The sequence below is a fragment of the Protopterus annectens genome, chromosome 8.part0 (assembly GCF_019279795.1).
Source record: "Protopterus annectens isolate FY-2018-M chromosome 8.part0, PAN1.0, whole genome shotgun sequence".
Classification (NCBI taxonomy): Eukaryota; Metazoa; Chordata; order Ceratodontiformes; family Protopteridae; genus Protopterus; species Protopterus annectens.
The window spans coordinates 867,104,537-867,126,522 of record NC_056741.1 but is presented as its reverse complement, the minus strand read 5'-3'; the positions used below and the strand labels follow the sequence as shown (position 1 = coordinate 867,126,522).

The 21,986-nt window shown below is 43.6% G+C and overlaps 1 protein-coding gene across 5 annotated transcripts in view; it reads right to left on the bottom strand.

Moving 5' to 3' along the window:
- Positions 1–249: 249 nt before the first annotated feature.
- HDAC6 (histone deacetylase 6) overlaps positions 250–21,986 on the bottom strand; it is a 1,533,697-nt gene continuing 1,511,960 nt past the window's right edge. For all 5 annotated transcript variants that reach the window (XM_044080374.1, XM_044080376.1, XM_044080377.1 and 2 more), the window contains one exon: positions 250–1,513. In XM_044080374.1, coding sequence (XP_043936309.1) covers positions 1,445–1,513 — 69 coding nt within the window. In that variant the 3' untranslated portion in view covers positions 250–1,444. The remainder of the gene's footprint in view (positions 1,514–21,986) is intronic.

The following is a 21,986-nucleotide window of genomic DNA, read 5'->3' as shown; positions in this document are numbered from 1 at the left end:
ACGGAACCAAAGAGTGACAGATGCTACTGGTTCTGCACACATCCTCTTCCCACAGACTTCCAAGCCTTCTTTACCCTTTTTCCAGGGGGAGAACAGAGCATAGGGCAGCGACTATACATTTTTGTTTCTTTTTGGGGGTGGGGGTAAAAAAAACTGCATATTTTTAAAATTACATTAAATCTCTGTAAAACAAGCACAAAGTATTTGAGAAAAAATGTTTTAACATTTCAAATTGCACAACGCATTTTGTTCAGGTAAAGAAAATTTTATTATTTTGAAATCCTCAATGCCAGTGACAGCAAATACTAGTACAGCTGAAGGCACAACGTTGTTTCAAAGACACTCCAGTTCTGTAAAAGCTGAGCTTTCTGCTCTGTGATTGAAGAAAACCTACAGAAGTCAGAGCAGATCTCAAAAGTACTGCATAGACAGACTTTAATAGTTAAAACTGTCCTGACAAACTTCTTACTGGTAAAATATCATATATATATATATATATATATATATATATATATATATAGATAGATAGATAATACTCCCAGTACCACAAAGTCCTTAATGCTGGTGAAAATTGAGGCTCAGACATCACTGGGAAACAAAGATTTTGGTTTCCTGGCAGGGATGAGAAACTGTGCTGGCTCATACAGATTGTCTGTTTGTCTGATTAAAAAAGAGAGGTGCTGGTGGTACAGAAATACTCTTTTGTAGATCCACAAAATCAGATGAAGGTCAGGTCTGCTCATAAAAACAGAAACCGCCAAACAGTTAAACTCACTTCCTTCTGGATGACATACTTGACTAGGCAAAGTAAGTTAAAACAAAACTCAATGACAGGACTTGAGGAACAGATTAAATGCTGTGGTATCTGTTAGGCACATTATACATTTTTTTGTGAACTGACGCACACAAAACCAGACTGCAAAAAGCGCTGAAGCAAAAGAAACAAGGGGGAACAACATCAGGCTACATTATAAGAAAGCATGTGCAAAGTAGGAAACTACATGCATACACAAACTCCTGTAAGCAAAGCACCTGAGAAGTGGCCTGGTTATCCAGCTGATTATCAGTGTGCATTATACAAAACCTTTATGTGCAACAAATATAAATCATTAAAAACATCTGAAAAACTGTGATGTGGTGAAAAATAGATGCATTAATCTGACTTCCTGCTGGGCCAGAAGCCCAAATCTGTAGTGCCCTTTCATTATGAAGACTTAAGGTACAGCTGTCTTCTACCTTCCTTCGGTTTTTCTTCCTGGCATCCTTAATGGCTCCCCATATAAGTCAAGGATGCATTAATACGGAAGTAAAGTCACCACATATGAAAGACGTTATATCCCTCTGTAATCAGAAGGAAGTTCTATGTAACGGATGTACAGATAGGTAAAGGGATACCATCTAGAAAACATGTTTTTGTGCTTGTGTTGAGTACACTTTGTAAACTTCAGTTAAAACCAGCCATGTGTTCTCCGTATTTTAGTCTGTGGGCAGTGTTCTGTACTTCAAATAAAACCTGTTAAAAAAAAAAAAAAAAAAAACAAATATAAAACAAACAGAAAGAACACATCTTTGCCAGCAAGAAATAATAATAAAAGTGAAAATGCTAAGCAGCACATCACGTAGCAATATATTTCAACATTATAGATAGCTAGTATCATGTTAACAGTAAAAAACACAATTAAAATGAGACACAACTCTGTGGACTTTATGCTGATTAAACATTCTGCGAGACAGTAAGGATCAAATGCCAGTCTGTTTTACTCTGACAACCTATAACCTGACTTCAGCAAACACCGAGAATGAAAGGACATTATAGTAAATGCAAAAAAAATGTGGCTTCCTACTGGTGCCACTACAACAGACTACCTACATATTGCAGTCACCAAAATGTTTACTTGAAATGATTAGCTTCATTTTTTAAGTGCTTAAAATAAAATATCCAATTGCTCTTCAATTTCAAATTTTAATAATAAGCGCATACAAGCAGTTATACCACCTGTACAATGTAAGCAAGATGATACAGTAGTCTGTTGCAAGGACAGCAGAGTCCCCTAGTCTATGCCAAAGTCAGTTTGTGATAACATCCACACACATCCATAGTTGGTAACAATGAGTGCCCCACTTCTTGTTTCTATACCACATCACAGTAGTACTGTCTGTTAGAATATTTACTACATCTTCCATGTAATGTATCAAGGCCATTAAGACTGCCATCTGTTCCTTTAACCTGATGTGCTGGGCCGGCGCCTGTCGATGTCCCTTAGATTCTGAATTCTCCCGGTTTGTTCCCCAAGCCAGGGTTCAGCTGTATACGGTTAGAGCTTGGACTTGTCCTGGGAATTAGAAGAGAGCACCTAAGCTGGCTTTGATATTCGCCTCCCACCAGAGAGTCTTTTTTTTCAGGTACGGCAGAAAAGGTGTTGCTGTTTGCAGGTAGTACTGGTGCTGGAACAGCATTTTTTTTTAAGAAAGCACTGCAGTTTCTTCATATGCAATTAAATCAGTAGAACCATCAGGATACATGAAGTCACTGCTGTAATGGTCTGCTGGCTGTGCAGAAGCAGGAAGTATTCTGAGAGGAACATAACTTTGTTCTCTGGTAAATAGGGCTTATAACTGGACAGCATCAAGGCCTGCTCCCAAGAAGGTATTGGTGTTGGGTGTCAGTTTTGACTTCTGGACACTTAGGGTGAGGCTCACCTTCTGAAAGCAATCTATGATGATTTGCATGACTGTCAGAAGTTCTGCTGGTGATGCCTGAATCAAGCAATTATCTAAATATGTGTAAATGTGGACTCCCTTGGACCCATAAAATGCAGTAAATGGTCACAGACATTTGGCAATACTCTGAGGGCAGCAGATAAAACAAGGTTCATAAGCTCATAGGTGTGTACTAAGCTAATGACTAATGGAACCTTTTTAAGCTTAGCTATTTATCCCACATCTTTGACAAGTTCTGGTGCCACAGTAGTTTAAAACAGGGGCTTGGGGGGTGAAACGTTTATAAGCAGAGGCCTGGGACAGGAACCATTTATAGGCTGTCTGTGTCCACTAGGGACAAAGGTGCCAAACCAGGGATGAATTTCTGGTTCCCATCCAGTTGTCCAAGTTACACTTAAAATGGGCTAGGGAAGAACTCTTGCTTCACATGGATGGGGTGCCTGTTCCAGAGAAGGGGTAGTCTCTGGGATAAATACCTGGATCTCCAGCATGTCTTATTTATATCACAGGCACATTTTATGACTTCAGAACGAGTAATGCTGGGGCGGTTTGCTTTGTTGATATGAAGGATATCTATCAGAGTGGGGTCTTGTATGTCAGGCATAGATATCCCCTCAACAGTCTGTAATAGACAGAATACAGGGATAGGGCTTTGAAGTGGTCTGCACAGGACATGTTATTCACACCCTGTATTCTTTTAGTGAGGAACAACTATGGACTTTCCAATTGTTGGATGTGCCTGGTTAGGGAGGCACTGTACCCAATAATAGGTCTGATGAGTGCCAAATGCAGTGGAACAATGACCTCCTTGGACCTAGATGCCATACCCATGTTTAAAAGTTGCAAAAAGTACAGTTGTATAATTAAACTCATCATAAAAGTAGATGTTCAAATGATTACTGCTGTAGTTAGCCTTAGCTATACCGGTTATATCCTGCATAGGATATAACAGATGGCCAGCTTCCAAACTTCAGGGCATCTTTCAAGTGCCCAAGTCAGCTTAAGCTGAGCTGACTAAAAAGATAGGCTTGCATGCCAAGCCCTTCAGAGCTTTATCCCAAAAGAGATAGGCTGAGCCACAAAAGGACAATGTTAGGAACAACCAAAAGTAAATGTCCACACACTGACAAACAACAGACCAAAAAACAAGGGGGATACAGGAAGAGAGCGGCTGCTGCAGCAGTGATCAGTCAAACATCTACTGTTATGGTAAGTTTACTCACACAGCTGCACTTTGTGCAACTTGGGTCGGGGGTGTATCAAACACCCCTGATCTTGAGTGAGTAGATCCACTCTGTGAGGAAGTTTGTGGCAACTGCCCCTGGACATTTCCAAAAGAAGGAACAACTATGGTTGCCTGTGCCTGAAAGGAGTCACAACAATAATCTTGAAAAATTCCTTATGAATCTTCAGAAGTTCCTTAGAAATCAGTGGAAAGGGTGGAAAAACATATGGGAGCATTACTGTTCAAGGAAAAGAAAAGGCATATGTCTTCCAGGCCTTATTGCATGGAGTCCTGGAGCAGAATCTTGCCAGCTGACTGCCCAGAGAAAGCAAAGAGGATACTTGAGAAACTCCCCACAGACAGTGCAAATCTTAGAAGACTACCTGATCTAGTTTCCATTTGTGAGGGCCTGACCTTGTTTAGACACTTAACATTGTGCAGTAACACCTTTAGATTTTCTTGGTTTTGATTTGCTATGTTGAAAGGATTTTCAGACAGAAAACTGATAATGAGATCACCCTGCCTGATAAGGTAGGAACTTACACTGCTTCTGAGGGACAGGAATATGAAGGTGGATGTCCTTAAGAATAAAGAGTCATCATCCAAACACCTGGAAAAATGACAGGAAAGAATTTTTATATGGTTAATATGTTGAAACTGATGAGTCTTGAAAGGTCCAGCATGGGTCTCCAAGTTCTTTCTTTTCTGGGAACTAAGAAAAGACGTGAATAGAATCCTATGCCTGCCTCTTCTGGAGGAATTGGCTGAACAGAACCCTGTTGTAACAACATCTTGGATGAGTAGAATCAGGTTTCTTTGTGATTTTGGAGGAGGGGGGAAGGCTAGGAAGATCAGGGTCTTCAAAACTTTAGAGAGTAACCCTTTCTGTTAATATGTAGCACCCACTTGTTCTGAGTGACTTGTTCCCAATGACTGTTGAAGGAGGGAAGCCATCCTTCCATAAAGGTGTGTGTGTGTGTGTGTGTGTGTTAGGTGATGGGATGGGATTGGGGGGGTGGAGGTGCACAGCTGTTCCCAAGCCAGAGGCAGGGTCCTTAGACCCTCAGGTCTATAGCACTGGTCGGTTTACCACTTTCTTTGATGCCTAGGCCTTTCCCCCGTAGGAGGCTTTGTGTTTCTTCCTGCTTTGGGGTAAAGGGCCACGGCTTGTTGAGATAGTTTCCCAAGGGAGGTTCTTGGCACATGTTCCTTTTCCAGGGTGGGTTGCCTAGACTTCAGGAAATCCATAAAGTCTAGCACTAGCCTGACTACATTCTGTGGACAGACCCATGCATAGATGGTAGGGGATCTGGATAAGATCAGCTGGGGGAAATCTACCTGCCTTTTAGATTTGAGTGTATTGGGGTTGGGATGAACGAAAAGGCCTCAGGCCGGTGACCTCAATGTGCTTCCTGTGTATTTCCTCTTGAACTACTTCCAAGGGAATGCCACCCTCTTCAGTCACCAAAACAATGGCATAGCTAAGCATGCAGCTGCTTAGCAGCTTCGGACCCAAATGATGTCAGTCTAGTGTCGGCTGATAAGGGCTGGGCTGAAGTCATGGCAGTCACTGGACGGGAAGAACCACTGAACATAGGCCAAAGAGGAGTAGGACCAGGGGCTGTAAAGGTGCTTCACCTGTGTCAGTGATTTTGAGCAGGGGTGGGGAGTTGAACAAGGAATAGTCTTCAGCTTGATACACATTGTGAATCTTCAAGCATTATTCCTTATGCCTTTTCAAGATGATAGCCTGGGAACCAGTGGACGTCATGGTGTGCAGAGGATGGATACTGCCTAAAACCGATTGAGGGATTTGGCTTTAAATTTAATGGTTTTGCCATTAAATCTAGCAAAAAAAAGGGCAGTGTGGCCCATCATGCTCAGGCTTTAAACAGAACAAACAATAAGAGTAGAAGTCTTTGTGAGGGATCTATTGCCCATAAGAGAATTATTAACCTTTTTGAACATTAAATGTCTAAGTACAGCTACAGATAAAGAGGTTTCCTAATGAGGTACTTAGCTGAATCTTCTGGTTTTCAAACTGGCTGCTGGACTGACAATGCTCAAGTCGTGTGATTATGTGTATTGGACTGACATGGCAAGAAAGAAGGAAAAAAGTACAGTTCTGTAAAATCTTATCATAACAGTAGATGTCCCTTCTCTTCACTGCTGCAGTACTGTTCAGCTTATGGATCTCCTTCAAAGGACAGCCCAACATCCAGCCAGTATACCAAAGCCTTTAGGTCTTGTATGCACTGTACATCACAACTATGCTCACTGTACACGATGTAGGGCATAAAGGTGATGCACGGACACAGTTACCCAGAATTGAATTGCCCCAGTAAGAACAGTCTCCACAGGACAAATGCAGCTATGCACATCATAGAGGAGGAAATGTGAATGGAAAAAGGGGGACCCTCGGCCAGAAGGGTAACAAAATCAACCCCCCCCCCCCAAAAAAAAAGAGGAGGATGAAGGGAGTGTCCAAATACTGCAACAATGAAAAGAAGGACTTCTACTGTTATGGTAAGATTTTATACAACTGTACAATGTCCTTCTATATCAGTTTTGCAGTATGCTTCACCCTAGGGAGAGGACAAAAGCTCAAGAAAAGGAGAGAGAGGCGGAAGGCTGGGAAGATCCCGCAACAAATCCATGCAGAATGGCCTTAGAAACAATATTCCATTTGCAATGTTTAGTAACAATATGCACCAAAGACCAAGTAGCAGCTTCAAGGATGTGAATTGTGTCCAAACCCTTGAAGAAAGCACCAGAAAAGGCAACAGCCCGAGACGAATGTGCTCCAAACTAAATAGACAGACACTTGCCATGAAAAGAACAACAAAAGGAAATGACCTTAGATATTCAGGGGAGATGGTTTGCTTAGAAACAGCCAAACCCAATGTCCTGGAATGAAAAGAAACAAAAAGCTAGTCAGACTTATGAACGGCCTTCATTTTATCCAAAATAGTACCAGAGTATTTTATTCAAAATGGTACCCAAGCTGTTTGTGCAAATCCTAGGTATGCAGGACCCTTTCACTAGCAGAACGGGGAAATATAAAAAAAGGAAGGAAGTTGCACTGCTTGATTCAAAGACAACTAATTAACAACCTTGGGCATAAAAGAAGGATTAGTATGATGGGACATGCAGGCCTGGTGAAAAAAATGAAAAAGGAGGAATGGCCATAATGGCCTGAAGCTGAGAAACCCTCCGAGCAGAACAGCAAGCAATAAGACAGTCTTTCAAGTACAGGGTTGCAGAGAAGCTGAAACTGCAGGCTGAAAAGGAGCCTTGATCAATTTTCTCATAACAAAATTAGTCCCAAGGAGGAGGAATAGGCTTCCTTTGGGGCCCAAGATATAGGATGCCTTTAAGAAACTGTTTGACCTCAAAATGAGAAATAGATGGCAAATGGGATTTTGAACAAGAACATGCCAAGCCATACTGGAGCACCTCACACAAACAGAAGAGAACCAGAGGGACCCCCCCCCCCCAATGAGAAAAGGTCCTGGCTATGAGCAGGACACCAGACAGAAAAATCTTCCATTTGTGGTAATTGCTCCTGGCCAGATGCATTAAAAAGAGGAACCGGTGCTGTCTTTGCCAAAAGGGAATCACTAGCAACATTTCTGGGGAGTCCAGCTGACTCTTCTGCAGTACTCCTGGAAGCAGAGGAAGAGGAGGGAAGGCATAGTGAAACATCTCCTTCCAAGGAAAAGAAAAGGTGTCCGTCTTCCACTCTGGAACAGAAAAGAGAAAGCTGCCTGCTCAAAAGGGAGGCAAAAAGATCTACCCGAGGAACACCCCACAGGTGGACTATGTCCAGAAACACATCTCTGTGAAACATCCATTAATCAGCCTGGGTTTTAGACCTGCTCAAGGAGTCTGCCACTAGACTGTTCTTTGAAGGAATATAAATTGCCTGAAGAGTTTGCTAACTGACAGCCATCTCCCATGTCTGAATAGCCAGCCTGCAAAGAAGGTAAGACTTTGTACACCCCTGCTTTTTGACATAACACAGCACTGTGTTGTTGTCTGTGTAAAGCTTCAGGGGGCCTGGACAGAACATGGGGTGAAAAACCTGAATGGCCAGACTCAGAGCTCTCATCTCTTTGATGTTGATATGGTCTGACTTCTGATGGGGCAGACACCTTGAACTTTTAGGTGACCACAGGAAACCCCCCAACCCATGTCTGAAGCATCTTTGAACAGTTCTTCAGAAGGAACCAGAGGCTGAAAGAGCAGGCCTGAGTTGAGGTTAAACTGCTGAAATCTACCACTCAAATTCCTGCCTGAGACAAAGGAAGGAAGGCACTCTGAAATACAAAAGGTGTCAATGCTGAAGCCAAACTGATATGAGGTACCACTGAAGCTTCTGCATATGCACTCTGGCAAGAGGGAGCACTGAAACACAGACGGCCTAAATTCTAGGGCCCAAACCCTTTGGAGGTGGATGAGAGGCCATCATTGGCACTGTCTAAATCCTGTAGCCAGATACACATTATCCTGAGAGGGGGTCAGGACAGACTTCTGAAAGCTGACAAAGATCCCCAGACTTTGAAAGACAGAAATGGTGAACTCCAGATCCCGTAACAGACAACTGAGAGAAGATGTGTGAATCAACAGGTCATCTAGATAAGGACAAATCTGAATGCTTTGGAGCCAGCAAAAGGCAATCACAGGAGCTAGGCATTTTGCAAATACCATTGGGGCAGTAGAGAGGCCAAACGGCAAAACAGAGAACAAAATTGAGAGGAAGAAACACAGAAATGTAATAACTTCCGGAAAATAGGGTGAATAGGAATATGAAGGTAAGCATCAATCAGATCCAAGGACACCAAAAAAGCCTGGGGCAGCAACGGAGAAAACGGAGTTTGAAGAGAATGCATCTGAAAAGAAGGGAATTTACTCCAGAGGAGTGGCAACCTCTGGGAGATGTATTTGTCTTTCCAGCATGTTCTGTTAATGTCACAGGCTAGTTTGAGATCCCTAGAGCGAGTTACTCTTGTCCCATTTGATTTGAGGATGTGCAGCATTTCCATTAGGGCAGTGTCAGAGACTGCTCTGTAGGCGATGCACAGGTCACTTCTCAGCAGCCTGTATGATACAGAGTACAGTGACAGGGCTTTCAGTCTTTTCATATAGGTCATGTTTTGGAGGACCTGGATTCTCTTGATTAGAAACCTCTGTGGTCTCGCCAGTTACTCTAGGCGTCTGGTGAGGTACATACAGAAGAGAGCATTGTACTCAACTAGTGGTCTGCTAAGGGTCGAGTACAACAGAGTTATAACCTACCTAGTCTTGGATGTGATGTAATTATCTATGAGAGGCACAATGTAGAAGGCTTTTCTTACCACTATAGACACATGGTGATCAAAGTTTAGACTGCTATCAACATGTGTTCCCACATCTTGCGTCACTAAATTTGAGCTTAGAGGGGTGCTATCTATATCATACTTAGCAGAGGTTACCTCTTCGCCAAAGGGAATAATGAGGCATTTATTTGCATTAAGTTTTAGTCTGTGACTTTGGCAACAATCATTTGTCTGCGTCAGCCCCTTCTGTAATATCTTAACATTGAAGGGGGACTCTACGATTGCTCTTAATTTACAGTTATCTGCAAACGTGGTAAGCCACAGACCATCAGCCTTCTCCTGGACTTCAGAAAAACAGATTCCAAACAGTAGAGGGCCCAGCACGGATCCTTGTGATACCCCACTGGTAACTGGTCTACTGGTGGAGGTGGACTCCCCAACACTGATAGTGTGCATTCTGTCAGTGACCTAGTTGGGTATCCATCTAGTGATGTATGAATTAATCCCCAACAGGAAAGTTTCTCAATGATAACAGAGTGGAGGATTGTGTCAAAGGCCTTGGCTAAATCAAGACAGGCAGTATGTACTACTTTACTTTCATCCAGGGCTTTGGTGACATTCTCAAAGAAGTCCACCAGGGTCAATAAGCAAGATCTACCCTTGACGAAACCAAACTGGGTTGGGAGCAAGAGTTTGAAGGTTGCCTATGTGATTGTGGATAAGGTCTATGATGATTCTTTCCATGGCCTTGAAGATAAGACTGGTTCGATTTATCGGTCAATAGTTCCCAGGGACAGCTGATGGACCCAGCCCTTTTGTGCAAAGGGATTACTGTTGCTATTCTCCACTCTACTGGAACAAAGCCAGGGCTCAGGTTATGGTTAAACAGAATTCTGAGTGGTTCCGTTAGGTCTTGTTTAAATTACTTAGTAAACAGCCTGGGACGCTATCTGGTCATATAGAGGCTGTGTTTTTGGCCTTGGAGAGCACTTGTAAGATCTGTTCTTTGGAGATGTTTGGTAGAGGACTGGTGTTAGGAATGCTTGGGATATGTCTGGTGGAGGCAGGTGGGTGAAGTTATTGCCAAATCTGTCGGCTAGCAGGTTGGCAATTTCCTCAGGTTCAGTGTGAGCAGTACCATCCACTGTAAGTTTGGCACACAGCTGGGAATTCCCTTTTAGGTTTTGGACGTAGCTAAAACACAAGTTATGTACTCACCATAATGTTCTATGTGAGTTGTGCATCTCGCCTTCATTGTGTACATGTGGGTTCAGAACCGATCCTCGGTTCCGACTCGGCCGTTATCAAAAGCTCAAGGTCCCCAACTAGCTCATGGCTTACTCCCTATCACATGATGCCCTAGTACATTCCCCAGATCTCGTTTGCTGGTATACTAATATGTGTATATAAGAATTCTTTATTATTTTATAAGAAAAGAAGGTCAGAGAATATTAGATGCCAAATAGTAACCTATCGAACCTCCAGGAGCTAAAAAGGCCAGGGATAGGAGGGTGGGACGTAAGAATGAAGGCGAGATGGACAACTTGCATGGAATGTTACTGTGAGCACATAACTTCTTTATGTGAAGTTGTCCTATCTCGCCTTCATTCTGTACTTGTGGGACAGCGTCCCTAGCACCATCTTTCTTGGGTGGCTCACGGGAGAACATTCTTCAGAACAGTGGACCCAAAAGAGGCCCTGTCCCTGGAGGCCAAATCCACTCTGTAATGAGTGATAAAGGTATGAGGTCTTGCCCACATTGCTGCTACACAAAAGGTATCAATTGGCAATTTTGCACGAAAAGCAGAAGTGGTCGAAATAGCCCTGGCAGAATGAGCTCTTATTTTGTCTGGCAGTTGTTGGTTTACGGACTGATAGGTGAATGAGAAGCAATCCGACAACCATCTTGATAGAGTGTTTTTTGCTACTGAAGCACCATTCTTGCAGTCTGAAAAGGATACAAACAATTGGTCAGTCTTTCTAAAGTCCTTTGTTCTGTGCAAATAGAAACATAATTGTCTATATACATCAAGTTGGTGTAACATATATTCTGCCTTACTGCCATACTTGGGGGGGGGGGGGGGTCTATGGACTGATTTAAGTTTGATTTTGAACATACTTTTGGTAAAAATGATGGGTATGTGCGAAGTGAGACTCTGTCACTGTGAAACAACATATACAGAGGTTTGATAGATAATGCTTGTAACTCAGAAACCCTCCTAGCTGAAGTGCTAGCCACTAAGAAAACAGTCTTCCAGGTTAAGAACTTCAAGTCATAGGATGACGTAGGTTCAAAGGGGGGAAGAATTATACAGGATAATATAAAATTTAGGTTCCATGGAGGTAGAGGTGGTTTAATGGGTGGTCTCAACATGTTAGTACCTCTCAAGAAAGTTTTAGAAAGTCTGTGGGATATAATGTGCAGTCTCCCTTCTCCAAAATGAAAATTAGAGATTGCTGCCAATTGTACTCAAATAGTAGCTGCAACTGCTCTGTCATTAAAAAGCTTTAAGAATTCCAGAATGGAAGATATAGGTGCAGAAAAGGTGTCAATATGATTTTTTAAGGCCCATGAAGAAAATCTTTTCCATTTGCCGAGATATAATCTTCTCATAGAAGTTTTGTGAGAAGAAATCAGGATATGTTGCACTGAAGGTAAAATGTTAGGTAGACTGGCTATGTTTGGAATTGGAGCAGCCAAGCTGTCAACTTCAGGGTCTGAAGAGATGGATGGAGTATTCCTGACGGATGGGTCAGAAGATCCGGCACTGGGTCCAGAATACAAGGATCCTCCTGGAGATGAGGCCGCAAAAAGGGGAACCAAAATTTCACAAGGACATTAATGGTCTACAAGTATTAAGGTCCTTCTCAATGCGCTGGCTTTCTGAAGAACTTTAGGAATCAATGGAAATAGAGGAAAGGCATACAGAAGACCTGGGGGCCAATCGTGTAGAGGTGCATCCTTTGGAGATTCCCCCAGAGGGGGGATTAGGGCAAAGTAGCTGCTGCAGTTGGTGTTTATGGACGTGGCAAAAAGATCACAAGACTGGCCCCATTTTCGGAAAATCATTTCCGCTACGTCTTGTTTCAGGGACCACTCATGAGGCATCAGTACTGCTCCATTGAGTTTGTCTGCTATCACGTTGGATTTTCCCAGGACATGCATTGCTACCAGAAAGCATTGGGAGGAGGTTACCCACTACCATACTCTCAGGGCCTCTCGACAAAGGGGGTAAAGATCTGGTTCCTCCTTGTTTGTTTATATACCATACCACTGAGATATTGTCCATTTGGATTGCAATCGTTCCTAGTGGAAGAGAGTCTTGGAATGCCCGCAACACAAGAACCACCACTCTCATCTCTAGGACACTGATGTGCAAGTGGGCCTCATGGTCCTGCCAAGTGCCTTGGACTGTTCTTCCCCTGATAATGTCCCCCCACCCTATCTCAGAAGCATCCGTGGTCACTGTGGCCAGCGATGGTGGGAGAACAAAAGGTTGACCTAAAGTCACTTGATCAGAGTGAAGCCACCAATGAAGGTCTCTCCTGCAAGATTCTGTTAACATAATCTGGTGCGACAATGGATGTTCCTGCATGGACCACTAAGTGAAAAGCAGCCCCTGCAGAATTCTCATGTGCAGCTGCACTAAGGGAATTATGTTTATAGTTGCTGCCATGGTGCCTATTACTTTTAGAACTGTCCTTTCCTGAGTCTTTCTTTTGAAAAGGAGGTCTAAAACCTGTACCGGAAGGGCTTTTATTCTCTCTGTTGGAAGGTTTACCGTCATTTTTGTAGTGTCGAAATCTGTGCCTATAAAAATGATATGTTGAGATGGCAGATTTTCCATAGTTTACTGTGATCACTAAACGAGAACAAAGTTTCAAAGTGGTGTCTCTTGCTTTGTTTAGTATATGCTTGGTGGTGGCGGTTAGCACCCAGCTGTCTAGATATGGAAACACTTGGAATCCTAAACATCTCAGGTGAACCGTAACTACTGCCATACATTTGGTGAACACTCTGGGGGCTGTACTGAGACCAAAGGGCAGAACTTGAAACTGGTAGTGACTGGCTCCCAGCTGAAAGTGCAGATGACTACTGGATGGCCTGTCCATTTTTATTTGGTAGTACGCATCCTGGAGGTCTATAGAGCACATCCAATTGTCATTTCCCAGAAAAAGAAGTATCGACTGCAGTGTTGTCTTTTTTTATAGATTTGTTCAGTCTGCTGAGATCCAGTATGGGTCTCCAATCTCCTGTTTTCTTCGGAACTAAAAAGAACCTTGAGTAAGTCCTGGATCCTATCTGGTCTGCAAGGACCGGGTGGATGACTTTTTTCTAGCAACTTCTGTATTTCTAGGGTTGCTTGTTTCCTGTGACTGGGTGGAACATCCGGAATGTCTTTTATGAGTGGCGTAGGAATAGAAAAGGATATGGAGTAATCTTTGGATATGATGCTTTGTACCCACTTTCTTTTGTTATTTTTAGCCAGGTATCTGGGTACAAAGATAATCAATCCCCAACTGCCTCCAGAGAGGGACAGATGGGCCTCCTTTCAGGAGTGCTGAAAGGGCTTACCAAAGGAGGATTCTTTTTCACCCTGGTTCTGCGGACCCTCTCTGCCGTGTGGCCAACGTCTTCCATTATTGCTTCCCCCTCTGCCCCACATGTGTCTTGAAACACACACTGGGATTTTTGAAACCACATTTTTCCTCCCTTTTGACCTTTAGGATAATGCCTAGAAGGTGTAGAGAAATGAACTCTGACTGCAGAGTTTTTTTTTCCTTCCTGTTCACACCTGGTTAGTGTCTCTCTGACATTAGGCTTGAACAAGGATGAGCTGTCAAAGGGGGCGTTAAAGTATGATGTGAAGGGTTCCGCAAAGTTTCACAAGCGCATCCAGGAATGTCTCCTAAGGGCAATTCCTGAGCCCGCTACCCTACTCGCTCCATCTGCTGCATAAGAAACGAGCCTCATGGATGAGCTCACTACTGAATTTAAGGTGGAGAGCTGGGATGAGACTATCTACTACCCTTGCAGCTACTGAACCCTGGAGAGGAGCTCTCTCTGTAACCTGGTAAAATGTGTAAGATAATTCAGGGATCTGAGTGTAAAGGTCGCTGAAGAAAACTTGCGCTTTTCGTACCTGTCCATCGTACACGACTCTGTTTGGGGGATGGACAGAAGTGGATGTCTCTGACGACAACTTCTTGGTGGCTGCCGCTATCACCACAGCATCTACCGGGACACCTTTTGTAAGGAATGTTTTATCCTCAGAGGATAGACTCCACTGAGTCTGGAGACTTCCACACCTTTCGACAAACTAAATCCAGAGGTTCATCGAAAGGTGGAGACACCCAAGTGGCAAAAGGGAGAGACCCAAAAGCCTTAAGGTAGACAGACTCCTCATCAGAAGGGGTTATGGGCTACCAGCCACCTCTCTGTTTAAGGATTTCTAGGATGTCTGCAAAGGAGACATCCTCAGAGGGCGACTGTGGGGACCCTTCTGGGTCATTGAGGTCTGTGTCAGATGTGACATCCTCCTCTGGGAGTCCAAATGCTTCCTCTTACATAATCTCTTCCAAGGGATCTCATCAGAAGGGCATTCTGAAAGGTTTTGGAAGAGAGGGGTTCACCCACTGGGCATCCTGAGGCCTTGGGTCTCCACATCTGTGTGGAATCGGTTGTGCTGAGATGGACACTGGTGCCTTTGGGGGAGGAATGACTGGATCTGAGAGCGGGGCTGCCCATGGGGACAGCACTCTCCTCATCTCCTCAAAGCCCCCCCATCCATGACCCAAGGAAGCTTCTGGTTCCAAAGAACTAGAGGGTCTCCCCACCACCAAGGGGGTTGTCTCTGAGGCCGATGTAGGAGCCAAACTCACATGTGCCGAGGCCCCGAGAGGCAAGTTTGGATCTGAAAAAACTCAGACTATCCCCCCGGACCTGACCAGGGAATGTCGGCTCCTAGACTCCTCAGATGGCACAGAGGAAGTCAGAGCAGTCCAGGTCGAAGATCCTGCAGCAGGTCTTGGCTCCGACTGTTCCACTACTCCAGCTCCATGCAGTCCGGCTCCGAGACCCCAAGTCTGGTCAGAGGAGGAATCTATGGTGAAAGGGCAGGTCTGGTTGGTTCCGAAGCCCTCTGGGTCAGTTCTGTCAAAAGGTTTGGCTAGTGCCAGTATCCTCAAAAGTCTCAGCATCATGTGATGAACATCATCGTCAGAAAGACTCCTGGAGGATCGAGAGGAGGGAGCTGGAGATCTTACAGTCTGCAAAACAGGTGACCTTAGTGTTGGAGAAACCGGCTCCGATGCAGAAGGAGCCAAGGTGGAAGGTCTTTCGGACCCGAAAGCGTTTAGGTCTGTTGAAGATATCTTTGGGAATTTCTTTGATGGCTGCAATTGCTCCAAAGATGTAGAAGATGATCTTTTTGAAGTTTTGCCAGATTTTTGAGGGGGAAGACTTTTTTGCAGGACTCTGACCTTCTTGTAAGGCCTCTGAAAAAGAAGTTTTCAGTAACCCCTTTAAAATCAACTTGTTCTTTCTCTCCTGAAGAACACATGAACTAAAGGAATGACACATTGAACAAGATTCCTGCAAGTGTATTGCCCCCAGGCAGTATACACACATATGGCCATCTGTGAGTGACATTTTGAGTGCATTTCGAGCACTTTTTAAACCTCACCAAACAAGAAAACCAAAACACCAACACTACAATTACAGTTAACAGGAAAAAGAGGGCCCTCTAATTTAAGTGGGCTCAGCAGCTCCCTAAATAAAACGAGCTAGCTCAGAAGAAAAAAAAAAATCTAGATAGTAGAAAACACACTTCTATTTATGCTGTATAACTATGCAAGAAGCTATGCGCACACACACACACACACACACACACACACACACACACACACTATTCAAACTTTAACTACAGGAAAATGTTAACTAGTCACATTGCTGTAATATAGGGTTAGAAAAGACTACCCTACAACTAACTACTCACAGCATTCAAAAAGACTAACTGCTCAACAAACGTGCCTAGTAAGACAAAATTTTACACTCTATAAAGAAATCGGGATAGGGGAAACAATTCAGGACTAGATATAATGGCCAAGATACAACACACTTGAAAGGATCCGAAGAAGAAAAACGCTTTCTAAATAAGCGTCAACTAATATACTATCTATCCATATATCTATTTTGAAAAGGAAGGTAAATATTTCAACAATTTAAGAATTTTATGAAAAAACACTTAGCCAGAGCTAGATGAAGAATCCGATCTGTTTCAGTGGCAAACGAGATCTGGGGAATGCACTAGCGCATCATGGGATAGAGAGTAAGCCAGAAGCTAGTTGGAGACCTCGAGCTTTTGTAAATGGCAGAGTCGGAACAGAGGATCGGTTCCAAACCCACAAGTACAGAATGAAGGCGAGCTAGGACAACTTCACATGAATGCTTTATGATTGTCTTTAGCTACGGATGCTAATTTAGTCTTGTAACTAGCCTTAGAGGACCTTACAAGACATCTGATTTGCTTGTTCAAGTTGAGGAGGGATCCCTATCAGATGACTGCATTTTCAGAAACTCAAAATTCATATGATAGAGTTTTTGAAAACTCAAAGCTTTTGAATAGAGATCACAGTACAGTGAGGATCAGGAAATTTACCCTTTTCTTCACTGTAGTGCGATCTCGAACTTGGTATATATAATTTTCAGGTGCTGTGGGGGGTGCAGGGTGGCTTGCCCCCACACATAAACGTAAAAAAAAAAAAAAAAAAAAAAAAAGATTTTTTTTTGATGTTCGGGTTTTCGAAAACTCATCCATATGAATTTCGAGCTTCTGAAAACATGCTCATCTGATATAGATCCCTGTTGAGGGTATTCTTTTCTCTGACTAAATTCCCTCCTGTTCTTAGGCAGCAGTTTCTTTCTTTTGTTGTCCCATGACCAAGGAGTTTGGCTGTAAACTCAGTGACTATAGCAAGTCCAGGTAGGCAGTGTGCTTCTCCTGGTTCATGGTGGAGGCCCTGTTGCTAGCAATGATGTGAAAGGGTATTCTACCTATAGTTATTTGGACCTAGAGTAGCTCAAGAGAGTCTAAATGTTTCACTAGTCTGGAGGTGTACTTGGATTTAATGAAGATGGATACACCTCCATCTTTGGTTCTTTCACGATTGTTCTGGGGTCTGAACGTGTGAAAGGCATTGTAGCCTTGTACGGCTGAGGTGCTTTATGCGGCCTTGAACCAAGTCTCACTGACTGCACAGACATCAGCATCTTTCAAGGTGAGGTGCGCTTCCATGGAGTGCAGCTTACCGTTTAATTTCCTAGCATTAAGCAGCATGACTTCGAGTTGGTCTTTAGTGGATTTCTTTACATCAGAAGTTTTGTTGTTTGGACATTGCCTAAAAAAGGCACTATGGGGGAGGCAAATGTCTTTGCCAGTATCTGAAAGCCTTGAGGAGACAGGTGAAGGCCATCTCTGGCAAAGCAGCATGGACTGTCGACTATGTCTTTCTAGGCTGACAGATACTGCATCTCCCTGGAGTGACACCAGAAGCTAAGCCAATTACTAAACTCAGTCATTTTTTTGTGTGCACTGTGGCATCATCCTAGATGAAGGTAGAATGCTGTTTAAGGCTAGGGACATACCTGCCTAGGACACAATCTGATAGTCATATCTCTCTTTCTATATACCAGAGATGTACAGCTCAAGTCATTCATTCCAACATGTACTATGACAGAGTCATAATGATAATTGTTGCTGAGTGACTTGAGTACATGCGTGATTTGAAGGATCCCGACATCTGACAAGCAGCTGACCATGACCTTCTCCTTGTTCAACCTGGTGAGGGGGACATCTGTGTGTCTCACTACTGAGACACCTATGACCAAAACATTAGGTTTTGAGGTGTTTTGACTTAGGGGCTTAATTGTTGAGACACTGTTATGTGTGTTTTTAGGTGTAGAGGTGGATTCTGTTTGTGTACTAGCACGTGTGTGTTGTTTGTGCTTGGGGGGGGGGGTCACTGATCTTTAGGCAGGCTCTTAGTGAGTACTGTACATCAATGTGTATGTATCTTTAAGAAGCTATCTAAGGGTTTGCACAAGTGTATAAATACCTGGCATGTGCGACTCTGACTGCCATTTTGTAGTAAGCTGTTGAGATGTAAGCATGTAAGGTCTGTTTGTTAACCAATTTGTTTATATTTTATGATGCTGCTATCCATCCTGATGTGTTTCTATGTATTAAAGCATCTAAATGAAATACCCTGCCTGCTTGTCATCTGTTGGAGAGGGACGAGCAACACAGCATCAGAAGCGGCACGTCTAAAGGGACATGAGGTTAGAAGAAGAATGGCCAAAACAATCTGTTGCCAGAAAGAGTTCCAGTTTCTTCCACTTGAATTCAAGGGGCATCCAGTTGGCAATGGAGGAATATAAAGGAGTGAATCATCCCTACTGCACACACAATTTGCAAAATGAATTTCAGATATTAAAACTTGCTCCAAGCTATTTATTTGCAAAATATGAAATGACATACAGAATGCTCTAAAAGTACAGTTTTGTACCTACCATAAATGTAGATGTCCGATAGGTATGCATCTGCAGTCATAACATATGGGTTGTCCTGCCTCAGGCAGCCCTTCGGTCGGCCGGATTCCAAAGTCGGGTCTGGCCTCGGCTGATGTCGCACCTTCCCCGACGTCAGAGCGTCTGGGGTATAAAAGCATCAGCCGACGCCATTTTCCTCAGTTTTTCTTGCCCCAGATGCCAGGTGCCCTCTAGGAAGGCTAAATTTGGATAGATGCTGAAAATTTCCAAACATTTACAAATTATATACATGTATAAACAAACAAATACACCATAATAGATTCCCCCAGCTAGCTAAAAGAGGGGTAAGTACCCTAGGAATACCACAGAGGGGAAGGAGGGAGGGTAATCCTGACTGCAGATGCATACCTATCGGACATCTACATTTATGGTAGGTACAAAACTGTACTATGTCCTTCAAGGATGCATCTGCAGTCATAACATATGGGTAGAATACCATAGCCAATCTGGGGGAGGAGGTACTAAGAAAAGGATGGTGTAGTTAAGATCCCCTGCAGGACTGCAGTTGCAAACCCTGCTCTGGATCTAGAGTATAGAGGTAGATTGTAATGCTTGGCAAATGTATGCACGGAGCTCCAAGTAGCAGCTTCTAAAATGTCCTTGGTTGCCACTCCTCGTAGGAAGGCTGTAGTGGTGGCCGTGGCCCTTGTGGAGTGAGGCCTGATATTTTCAGGAACTGTCTTTCCATGAAAGGAGTAGCAAAATCGAATGCAATTTCCTATCCATTTTGAAATTGTCTGTTTGGAAATTGCTCTTCCTTGCACCCCAGTTGCATATGCTACAAAAAGTTGGTCAGTTTTTCTGCTAGTTTTTGTTCTGTCCAAGTAGTAGCGTAGTTGTCTGTGTATATCCAGGGTGTGCAAAAGTTTTTGCCCTCTATTCTGTGGATTAGGGAAGAACGTAGGCAAGTGAATAGCTTGGTTCAAGGATACCCTAGATACCACCTTTGGCATAAAAGTAGGATTGGTTCTTAGGGACACCCTGTCCTGGTGGAAAATAAGAAAAGGCTGCACTGCCATTAATGCTTGTAACTCAGATACTCTTCTTGCTGAAGTGATTGCCAGAAGGAATGCAGTTTTCCAAGATAGAAACTGTAGATCCGCTGATGCTGCTGGTTCAAAAGGGGGTAGTGTCAGTTTCTCCAGCACAAAGTTGAGATCCCAGGCAGGTAGAGGGGGTCTTCTTGGAGGTTTAATATTTTTGATCCCTCTCAGAAATTGTCTGAGGAGAGGGTGTGAGAAGATAGGTGGATCCACATTGTATTCTGCTGAAATTGCTGAAGCATGAATTTTAATGGAAGAATAGGACAGGCCATTGTGGAACAATTCTGCTAAGTATTCTAGGATATGTGTTATGTTTGCCACTGTGACATCTGAGCCTTCTGATGTGCTCCAAATGAGAAATCTCGTCCATTTAGCTGAGTATGTTTTCCTTGTGGAAGGCCTGCGAGCCTCCAGGATAATGTCCTTCACCCTTTGAGATAAAACAGTTTGATTGGGATTTAAGGAATTTTCCAGGCAGTTAGTTGCAATGTTTTCAAGTTGGGATGCAGGGTCTTGAAATTGTTCTGCGTCAGAAGAAGAGGCCATAGGGGGAGAGGCCATGATTTTGCCTGAGACATGCTTCTCAATAATGGATACCAGTGTTGTCTTGGCCAGTCCGGAGCTATTAGTATCACTTTTGGCTGTTCCTCCCTGATCTTCAGTAGAACCTTGTACATCAATGGGAGAGGTGGGAAGGCATATACTGTTAGGGCTTTCCAGCTGAAAGAGAGAGAGTCCACCCTCCAAGCTTGTGGGTGGTATGTCCTTGAGCAGAATGTCTTCAGTTGATGGTTGAGTGGGGAGGTGAACAAATCTATCTCCGGCATTCCCCATGTCTTTGCTATGAGTTGGAAGATGTCTGGGTGCAGCATCCATTCGTGTGCATCCATGGTAGTTCTGCTTAAGCTGTCCGCCAGTGCATTTTCTTTCCCTGGCACGAATTGGGACTGTAGCTGGATATTGAGATTCAGGCATAGTTCCCACAGATTCATAGCCATCCGGCACAGAGGGTAAGAATGTGTTCCTCCCTGCTTGTTTATGTACCACATGACCGTGGTGTTGTCTGTCCTTATTAGCAGGTGTCCTTGTTGGAGGAAGGGTTTGAATGCCTCGATTGCATGCCTCACTGCCAGCATTTCCTTTTGGTTTATGTGCATGCTTAGCTGCCCTTGAGGCCATAGGCCTTGGATACATTTGCCCTCCATGTGTGCTCCCCATCCTCGGTCTGAGGCGTCCGTGGTGATGGTCTGCCTTGGTTTTGGTTTGTTGAAAGGCAACCCTCTGTTGGACTGGCAGGCCTGAGCCCACCACATGAATTCCTTTTGAAGGCATGGAATGATTGGTATTATGGTTTCTAAACTGTGACTGTGTTGAGACCATACACTCCTGAGGTACCATTGTAATTTCCTCATATGCAGCCTGGCGTGCGGTAATAGAATTATGCAGGATGGCCCTGGGTTACATGGCTGCAGGATTTTCCTTGCAGTAAGCTGAGTTTGTCTTGTCAGAATCATGAAGTAATCTGGATGTTGTTTTTGTTTTTCTTCTGTGAGAAAGGCCATTTGGGTGTTTGTGTCCAGATCTGCACCCAAAAAAGTTATCCTTTGGGATGGTACTAGTCTTGACTTTTGGATGTTGACTGTGTATCCCAAGGTCTGTAGCAGGTGTATGGCATAGGCAAGTCCTTTATCAAATTTTTCTTGCTGTCCGCTTGTATTAGGCAGTCGTCCAGGTATGGGTAAATTTGAATTCCCTGTAGTCTGCAATGTGCAATTACTGATGCCAGGCATTTCGTGAATACTCTGGGCGCAGTAGATAAGCCAAAGGGCAATGCTGAGAATTGATAATGCTCTGATCCTGCAAGAAATCTGAGGTGTCTTCTGCAACTTGATCGAATAGGGACGTGCAGGTATGCCTCCTTGAGATCTAGAGTCACCAGCCAAGACTCCTTGCCCAACATGGGAAGAAGTTGCTGTAGGGTCAGCATTTTGAATTTTGGCACAATGAGGTAAGTGTTCAGTGCGGACAGGTCAAGAATAGGCCTCCATTGATTTTCCTTTCTTGGTACA